The sequence below is a fragment of the Hydractinia symbiolongicarpus genome, chromosome 3 (genome assembly GCF_029227915.1).
Source record: "Hydractinia symbiolongicarpus strain clone_291-10 chromosome 3, HSymV2.1, whole genome shotgun sequence".
Taxonomy (NCBI): domain Eukaryota; kingdom Metazoa; phylum Cnidaria; class Hydrozoa; order Anthoathecata; family Hydractiniidae; genus Hydractinia; species Hydractinia symbiolongicarpus.
The window spans coordinates 23,900,312-23,909,638 of NC_079877.1; the positions used below are offsets into that span (position 1 = coordinate 23,900,312).

Below are 9,327 nucleotides of genomic sequence, written 5' to 3' on the forward strand. Positions count from 1 at the left end.
ATGTTATTATATACCTGTCAACTCTTTTTTACATACAATAAATCTAAATGTTCCGTACAACCGTGAAGTAACTGACGCAATATTCCACGCTTGTTTTGCTATTTTTAACTATCGTAAAACGTTTGAATCATCAAATCGATTTTTTTTGTTTACTTTTGTTAAAAAAAAAATGAAAAAAAATACTGCGCTGTGAGGTCTTTGCTGTGCTGATATACGATGGCAAGATTTCTGACAAAAAAGAGATGTTAGCTGAGTGGAATATTGCCTCAACAAGAGTGGATAAATCTTGATATTCAACGAACGGTCCTGCTTATTATTCAATGAGTTCCTGCAACTCAGAAAATTGTTGGCGAATGTGGTTTCCACTTCAGATGTAAAAGCTATTTCATAAAAAAAGTTTCTGACTAATTCCTAGTTCTCCTAACCTTATTATCATGCCTTTAACTGCCTAGTTTTGGTCTACAATGTTTCTGTGATCAAAATCTACATACAATTGTATAACAATTTTGCTCAGCAACACGAGCAAATAAACAAAATGAGCCAACCTTAAAATTATTAACTGCAGGCAGTTAAAATTTCTAATAACTTGTTAAAACAGTTTTTAAAATTTATGAACAAGGTATAGAGAAATAACGTGAAAAATACAATTGAAATATTGAAATTAGATATTATTTACAATAACAAAAATAACATATCACACCGTGCGTTTTAAATGATATCTCTTCTAAAAAGATTTGCAAATAATTTGTTTGTGCAGTCGCACCTACCATAATAACAAATTCCTTTTACACTGCTGGCATATCAGCTCAAATGTGTAGATAATTACAAAGTACATGTGCATATATACTGTCAAACAAAGAAATAAGAAATATACTACTGGACCAACGTTTAAAACAGAGAGTAACATCTTTAACCTGTTGTCTAATGAGAGGAAAAAGAACAAAGATCTCTTCACAAATCATTTTTAAACAGTTTTTATGACGGGATAACATTAAGAATGTTCAGTCTGATAAAAAAATTTTTAGAATCACATTAGAAGAAAGACAGTATACTTTGTAAAAAATTATACAATACAAGTTAATGATATATATCTCATAAAATTTGAAAAGATAAAATGACTAACAACTAATAAATTCGGTTAATAGCTTTTAAAACTGGCCTAAAAGGTCTTTTTGAATAAAACACATGCAGCATAAACATCTGTTTTGTCACCCATCACTCACAAGTAAGACCCCAACTATCATGTGAAACAATGAACGCTTTTAAAATGAATTGAAATGTCTACTGCAAAACTACCTATTTTCCTGCATTGTTACTGCTGCAAATTTAGCATTACTTCTGCGTAATTTCATTGACTGTCCTAGCAATGGGGAAATCGAATTTTTCATTCGTAATGGTTTTTTGGATGGTTTAACTTTATCACTTTCTGCTTCTTCATCAAAATGTTGTTGAAGTTTCCGAGCAAACTCAAAATCCTTTTCCTCTGTGGTTTTACTACAACACGGTTTACAATTAGTCGTTTTCGAACTCAAAATTTTGTTCTTGTGGTTTTCCAATTGTATTTTTAAATTAGGTGTTGATGGTTCGCTACCTGGTAATGAGTCAGATTTAGTGTCATCCTTTTTTTGAAAAAAACTAGTAATAGTATGGCTGGGTGAAGTGATTTGTGCTTTTGTCTTTTTCTGGTTTGACATATTTACTTCTTTTCTATCTCGAAGCTTCATCGGTGACTTTGGTCTCAGTAATGCCAGCAATTCCCGCTGATGTGTGCTTGGTGATTTTAGTGTCACACCTGTTAGAAAACAAAAAATGAACTTAAAAAGTTACCTGTAACTCAGAACATTTTTTATTAGACTTTTATGTAAGCTGCGTTTTTAATTCTTAACAAATCATACAGAAAACATATAAACATATGGTTATGAATTAGACTTTAAAAAGGTTATCTCCATTTTCTTTTCTTCATGCGTAGGCTATTTAAAATTTACATTGAAGGCTATGTTCCGTTGTATTTTTGATCTCTTTTTTTAAAAATAACAAAGGATCAAATTTTATTTTTGGATGGATATCTTTAAATTTGGATGACAATATCATCATGGAACTGTATGAAGCTAAAATTCAGTGCTATTGATTGTACCACAAAATTCAAATTTAGTTTGTAATTAAAATTGGTTGGTGTCGAAACATCATGTACAACAGTTGTTAATAATTTAATAATTACTCTAAAGTTACATTCTGTATCAGATCTGTGATTTGTAGAACAACAAAGAGATAATTGTCTCACCTAGATTTTTCATTTCTTCCTCTTGAAGTGCTTTTGCAGCGGCTTTATCTAATTCTTCTTGTTTTCGTTGAGCTTCTTTTTCTTCAAGTTGTAGTTTGTGAATGTATTCTAAATCAGCCTGTGTCATGGCCTCCTCTTCTTGCTGAATCTTTAAAAGGCAAAGGTTAGAAACAGAATTGAATTTGTCAAAGCGTGAAATAACAAATAGACAAAGCCCATTGTCCAGCCAAGTTAAAAAATATCCAGTTAATTTATTTTTATTTTGTATGGTACATTATATTTTTTTAAAATTTCACATATCAGTTTCAGGCTAATTTTCCCATTCTATGGCTGTTTTTTGCTAGCTCATAACTCTAGTAGCATTTTGGGGAGAGGGTGGTTGTTAAAGAGATTTTTAGTTCCTAGCAATAAAATACAGACCAGATTTAAAAGAAATATTGATCTAGTAAAATGATGTCATTTCTGTTCCCAATGACGTCATTATATTGATTTCTTTACCATGAATACCGCTATAAATACCATATTCTAAACATGTCCCAGGTTTTATAACATGACCACCACAAACTGGTCTTTCTAACTTTATCGTTAAAATAAAAAAAGCTTGAGAAATTTAAATTTTCTCTACAGTGCTACAGAGACCAAAAGCCTGGGGTTAATAGGGTAAGAGTGAGCAAAACACAAACATTGGGAATTTATAGAAGCAATCAAGCCCTAAAATACTATTGCCAAAAAATCATATAAATCCTTTTAGAAATGTCAATATTTCAAATTTACACAGTCCATATGTCCAGATATAAAAACGGCTGCCTAAGAAAATATTTTAAAATTTACAGTAGAATTTTCAGTTGAAGACGGTACAATGCAAACAGTTTTAATCTTTAAAAAAAAATACACAGCCACAAACCTTTTTAAGCTCTTCTTCATACTCCTTCCTAACTTCTCCATTAGTAGCAATAACATGCTTTGGAGCTAAATGAAAAAAAATGTATATTTCGGTTGATTCAAATGACTTGATTTAAATATTTCTAATGAGAATTGTCATTTATTATTATCAACATAAAAATATTTCTCAGTAGATTATAAAGGGGGACTTGTATAGGCAGTACATAAGATATTTGGCATAGCACATGTTCAACATAGCAACAATTTATTATATCTGATGAGGCTTCCCTTAATTTAATTTTGTGTATTTTAGTGCAACATGTACATTAGGCACTACTATACTAAATAATAAATAAACTTAATTTAAATAACAAAATAAATTTCACAGCCAAGCAATATAACAATGAATATTTCGTGCAAAGTTTTCAGGTACATGAAACTTAAAAAGCAACATGGGATCACTTTAAACAAAAAAAGATTTTTGTGGTCCCACAGCTGAAATGTAAACAATGTATACTTGCCTATGTATCAGAAAAAGTTCTACTTTTCTTTTTAGGAGGTATTAAAAATAATGTTCATCCCATTTTTGATGCCTTTCCCCTTTGTTATCTAAGTTTGCTTATGAGACGTGCGATTAATCACACGCCTGAAACGATTTAGGCATGTGCCAAGGCATAAGAACTCTCCTGAAAAAGTCTGCTATTTACATTTTAGAAACATTTTGGATAAACGCATTTATGTAACATTCAAATCAGCTTCTAGTGGCTCAAATTAGAAAGGTAAAATTTTAATGTTGGATTGCTTTCAGCATACACATTTATATCCTTAACAATATGCAAAAAAAAAATATTCTACCATTATATTCACTGTAGCAGCTGTCCAAATCATCTTTTCCATCCATCCTTCTCTGAACCCGATCAGGGAACAAAGACTTTATCAGCTTCCAACGCTGTGTATTAATCAGGTTTTGGTTATTTCTTCGAATCCAAACAGAAATACGAAGACGACACATTGGACATTGTAAACTTGTAGTTTCCACATGCAACTTGAAACATTGCATACAGAGTTCATGTTTGCAGGGCATCTGCACAGGTTCAATTAATATTTGTAAACATATAGGACATAAAAAATCTGTGTATGACTGATTCTCGTTAATATTGTTGTCAAGCGAAGATTTTCTTTTTCTATACTTCCGCTTTCTTTCCATCGTAAATATCTAACCAGAAAAAAATATAAAAATAACATCAGAGAGTACAAAAACTGCATAATACATACATTTGAAACATTATGTCTTTTTAAACTTTCATTTTTGTACTTGGAACTTTTTTGGTAATTAGCTCAGTTAATATTACTACAAATAATGTATACATTACCAAACAAAATACCAATATTACTTCTATTGTTTAGATGTTTAAGCTCCTGCGTTAGAATTGTCTGTGCTGCACCATTTAGTTAAACGCTTTTTGCACTAAATATGAATTTTTGTGATTTTTTATGGTTTCTTATTTAAAGGCTTAAAGGCCTTTTCCTAGAAAAAACATTTGAAAACAACAAAATAATGATTCACATAATTACTAAAGTTAAAAGAACTTAATGTAAAGCTTACCCTCATAAAAATGGGTATTTAATAAAGAGATTAAAAAACAATTTCTGAATCTTTATCTGGTTTTCAAAATATGTAGAAGATTTAAAAGTTTTGCTAATTATGCAAAATTTTGACATTATATATTGACTAGATCTAAAGAATTTAAAGCTAAATAAAAGATGCAAACAATAGGTGCAATTAAGGTCTGTTTTAAAACATTTCTTTGCACAAAGTTACTATTAGCCTTCAATAAATACATCTGTATCAAAAGATATCCATCTATATACTAGATAATAACGTTAATACTTTTAAAGCTTTAACAATGTTTCTACAAGAAGAAATTTGTTAAAGAAGACTATTTTCAGCAAGCTGCTCTGACAACTTTTGCCTGCTATGCATTTGTTGCTTACCACAAAGAATGTAAAAATTCAGGTCTACAGAGTTCAAGTTGTTGATCAAGTAATGAAAGTTATTGAAGGAGTGATTGTTACTCAGAGAAAGAATTGATATAGATAAGCAGGCCATTCTTTAAGACGAGTACAATCGCACGCGCACTCGCCCGCACACTGGTAAAAAAATTTACGAGTGCTTTTTATCGCACTCGTAAATTTTTTCTTTTTCTAAAATATTATAGAATGATGAAAAGGGCTATTAAACCTAAAGTAAAAATTCTGTTTTTTTATGTATTTTTATCATAAAAATAAACAACATAATATTTTTCACAGGTTGTCTGTAACAGCGATGTACGGAACAATCTTTTATAATGTTTATAGAATTTTGTTATCTATTTATATCTCAGCAATCACAGTGTGCATGATAAAATAAATGGCGGCAATTAAAAAGGAGATAGTTGCGTGTGTCTAATTAATTGTATTTTATATTTATTTTTGATATTCTCTGTGGCCACCTGTTGCTTGAAGGTAGCGAACATAAAAAAAGAAAATTATCATCTATACTATTTATCTATTTCTTTTAACATTTATCAATATTTTCAACAGGAATTAATAATTAAGTCCTGGGCACTAGGTTGTGAAATACATGTCAATTAAACCTAAAAATGATACCTGCTATTGCTCTATTACCAGAAGCAAATCATTTCAATGTGCTCAATGTGATTGCAAAGATATAAATAGATTAGAATTACATTCAACACAAAAGAAAAATGATCTCCAGCATTGTGTTTCAGAGAGAGCTCATAACATTAGCAAGCAATAGAAAGTTAAAGCAATTTCACAACATTTTTATGAATAGCAGAAAAAAAGATGTTGTGCAATAATTGAAATGTATTTTTATATTTTCACCACCAGGTGGCTGAAGAAAACACCTTTTTGGTGGCCCACAAATATAATTGTTGGTACACAAGAAGAGTATGACGCGAATATTCATTTTTATGCCCTTCAAAAATAAATATTAAAAAAAAATTGTTTTATTCATACACAATGAGAGTGCACAACTCAAAATTTTCCTTTTATATTTCTTTTAGTCATATATTTCTTGCAAGACTTAAACCTCATTTCTATACAGCTTAAATAACATATAACGTTGTGGCAAACAAAAAAAAAACTGAGTGTGAATCACACTTGCTGATATTCACATGGCCTGGATAAGATGCAATTTGGTTTTGTTTCAGGGCGTGGCACTACAGATGCAATATTTTTTCTCAGACTGCTTCAGGAAATGTATTTAGAAAAGAGAAAGAATCTCTATTTTGCCTTTGTAGATTTAGAAAAAGCTTTTGATAGAGTGCCATGTAAAGTTATTTGGTGGGCTATGAGAAAATTAGGTGTGAATGAGTGGCTAGTTACGATGGTACAGTCTATGTACAGCAATGCTAGAAGTTGCGTCAGGATTAACGATTCACTTAGTGATGAATTTAGTGTAAATGTTGGTGTACATCAGGGTTCTGTACTTAGTCCTTTGTTGTTTGTTCTAGTCTTAGAGGCGCTGTCAATGGAGTTCAAAACAGGTTGTCCATGGGAGTTATTGTATGCCGATGATTTGGTTCTCATAGCAGAGTCGAAGGAAGAATTAGTTGAAAAGTTTGAGAAGTGGAAGAAATGACTAGAAGGGAAAGGGCTAAGGGTGAACACAGCAAAGTCTAAAGTCATGATTAGTAGCATTGCATCCAAGTGTGACCTTGTAGTTGGAAAGTGGCCTTGTGGAGTTTGCAGGAAATGGGTTGGTAGTAACTCAATTTTTTGACAGACTTGCAAGCATTGGGTACATAAAAAGTGCAGTAGTATTGGTGGAAAATTAAGAGCTGACATTCAGTTTGTATGCAAGCGTTGCAAAGGTGAGATTATAGAGAATGAAGTATTTCCCGCTTCAATGATGTACAATAGTGGCTTGTTAGAGATAGTTAAGAACTTTTGTTACTTAGGTGATATGTTGGGCAGTGAAGGGGGTGTTGGAAGAAGTGTTACTTGCAGGATAGCTTCTGTTTGGAAAAAGTACAGAAAGTTACTTTCTTTGTTGACTAGCAGAGTCTTGTCGATTGAGTTAAAAAGTAGGTTGTTTGAGGCCTGTGTAAGAAGTTTTATGTTGTACGGTAGTGAGTCATGGGTAATGAAGCAGGAAGATCTTGACCGTTTAGAAAGGAATGAAATGAGAATGGTTAGGTGGATGTGTAACGCCAGTCTGAGACACAGAAAGAGTTCAGATGAGCTAAGAAGCAGGCTAAGTCTCCGTAGAATTAAAGATGTTATCCAGATAAGAAGATTGAATTGGCTGGGGCACTTGGAAAGAATGGAGGGGGATAATAGGGTAAGAAAGTGTAGAGACTTAATAGTTCCTGGGGCAAAGCCCAGAGGCAGACCGATGAAAGACTTGGCAGGAGGTTATAAGGTCAGACTTGACACAAAGGAAGTTGAGTTTAGATTTAACACAGTCTAGATCAGATTGGAAGAGGGCCATTAATATACCCCGTCCAACCCATGCTAGCATGGAAAACGGACGTTAAGCCGAGATTGATGATGATAATGTGCATGCACAAAAATTAAAAAAATTTTGGCTATAAGCTGCACACACAACCACATAAAATTATTCCAGAAATACAAAATAACGATGTTAAGTCTGTTAACCTGCTTACAAAAACAGAGTTGTGCAATTTCATAAGCATTATAGTTTCTTACTACATTAAGAAAAAAATTCCCTGAACAAGGCCTGGGGAAAACAAAGGTTGTTAGAGGTATTATTCACATAATGTCAGCTATTATGACTTGTGCAAGTCATGTTGCTCAAGAAGGTTTAGGTGTGTGTGTAGACAGGTTAGTGCAATCACATGCGCTACCCTAACAAGAACAGTTTTAAAGAGATTGACCCTGCATTGAAGGAGCACTATGTCCACTTGAAACAGTAACGCACCTAAACTTAAAGGGGTGGCAATTCTTTGGTCAAAATCACAGATTAGGTTGGCATACACTGCAGCAGGGTAAAGCGCATTTCAAACTTTATTTTCGAGTGGGATGTATCTCTGTCCACATAACTAGCTCGCTATTAGCTATAGTACATGGTTTAGACTTAGTAGAACATGTGAAAAGATACTACTTAGCCACAGTAGCAACGTTTTTAACCATACTTGACTTTATTCACCTAAAGTCTGCATTTTATTGTCTATTATTCCGTCTTTTTAGACTATTATAGCTTAATTTGCAGTTTTGTAATTCAGAATAAATACCTGTGATAAAGATTGGCGTCGTAATTTTAGATAACGTATATAATAAACAAAGAGCTTAAAATATTCTTCAAAAACGAAGAGGTTAAAGAGGAGATGAGAAAAAAGAAGGATAAAAACTAAAAACGCTGCCTTACGGAAGTCTGCAGCAAAAATTCACTACTTCACCCACCATCATGAATAGATTAACGGCGGTCAAAATGTCTACTTTGCATGTCCATATCGAATGAGGGTGGGGGGAGGGACCGGACCAATACACGGGTCGAAAAGACGTCAAACTAAATACGCTAGATAGATAGATGTGCATATTTTACATGGCTAGCCTCACAAATATCGAGGGATATAACACATTTCATCAAACAATGTTTCTTTGTCTCTGCGTTGAGTGTAAAAAACATAAAAATTGTTGTATTTAGTAATATTTTTTAAATATAACAATATATTACAATTCATTTGCTGTTGTTGTTATTGCTCAACCTCGTTTTTAGGGCATTTTGTCTTGTTGATGAAGTTGATATTGTTTGCCAATCCGTAATAACGGCTCGGGGGGCCCACAAGACCCTGGGGAAAAGATTGTTTATTGCTTTCCTTGTCCTCAATCAGAACTATCGACTAATTTCGCTTTAGCGTTTATCAATTTTAAATCAGCATTACTAAAAGATTGTTTCAACCACGGTGATCTAGATCCTCTTAGACACAAAAGACATGACCTAATTAGATGAAAATTTAACCTCGTTCGCATCCAGTTAATCGTTTTACTCACACTGGTCTTCCTTTTATCAGCGAAGCCTTTTCGCTAAACGATAGTAAAGTACTTGACAATATTGACATATAACTCTAAAACACGTAAATAATAAGGGTGTAAAGGCCGATTTCCATACACGGAATTTTGCGCCCAGTCGTAAA

General features: G+C 32.7%; 1 protein-coding gene across 4 annotated transcripts; it reads right to left on the bottom strand.

Moving 5' to 3' along the window:
• Positions 1 to 635: 635 nt before the first annotated feature.
• Positions 636 to 8,604, bottom strand: LOC130636341 (E3 ubiquitin-protein ligase rnf168-like). 4 transcript variants are annotated; one of them, XM_057446022.1, is made up of 6 exons: positions 8,559 to 8,601; positions 4,558 to 4,631; positions 4,019 to 4,379; positions 3,186 to 3,250; positions 2,282 to 2,429; positions 636 to 1,792 (listed from the first exon to the last, which is right to left on the bottom strand). In XM_057446022.1, exons 3-6 carry the CDS (start codon positions 4,368 to 4,370, stop codon positions 1,293 to 1,295), a joined length of 1,065 nt encoding a protein of 354 aa, XP_057302005.1. In that variant the 5' UTR covers positions 4,371 to 4,379; positions 4,558 to 4,631; positions 8,559 to 8,601; the 3' UTR covers positions 636 to 1,292. The 4 variants fall into 4 exon arrangements, with proteins under 4 accessions (XP_057302005.1, XP_057302008.1, XP_057302004.1 ...); XM_057446025.1 differs by lacking the exon at positions 4,558 to 4,631 and having other exon boundaries at positions 8,559 to 8,604; XM_057446021.1 differs by lacking the exon at positions 8,559 to 8,601 and having other exon boundaries at positions 4,558 to 4,741.
• Positions 8,605 to 9,327: the final 723 nt, after the last annotated feature.

Coding starts and splice junctions, on each gene's coding strand:
- LOC130636341 (XM_057446025.1), bottom strand. CDS start 4,370: ATGGAAAGAAAGCGGAAGTATAGAAAAAGAAAATCTTCGCTTGACAAC. Junction 3,251..4,018: donor CTGCTACAGTGAATATAATG/GTAGAATATTTT, acceptor TTTTTCATTTAG/CTCCAAAGCATGTTATTGCT. Junction 2,430..3,185: donor ATGAAGAAGAGCTTAAAAAG/GTTTGTGGCTGT, acceptor TGCCTTTTAAAG/ATTCAGCAAGAAGAGGAGGC.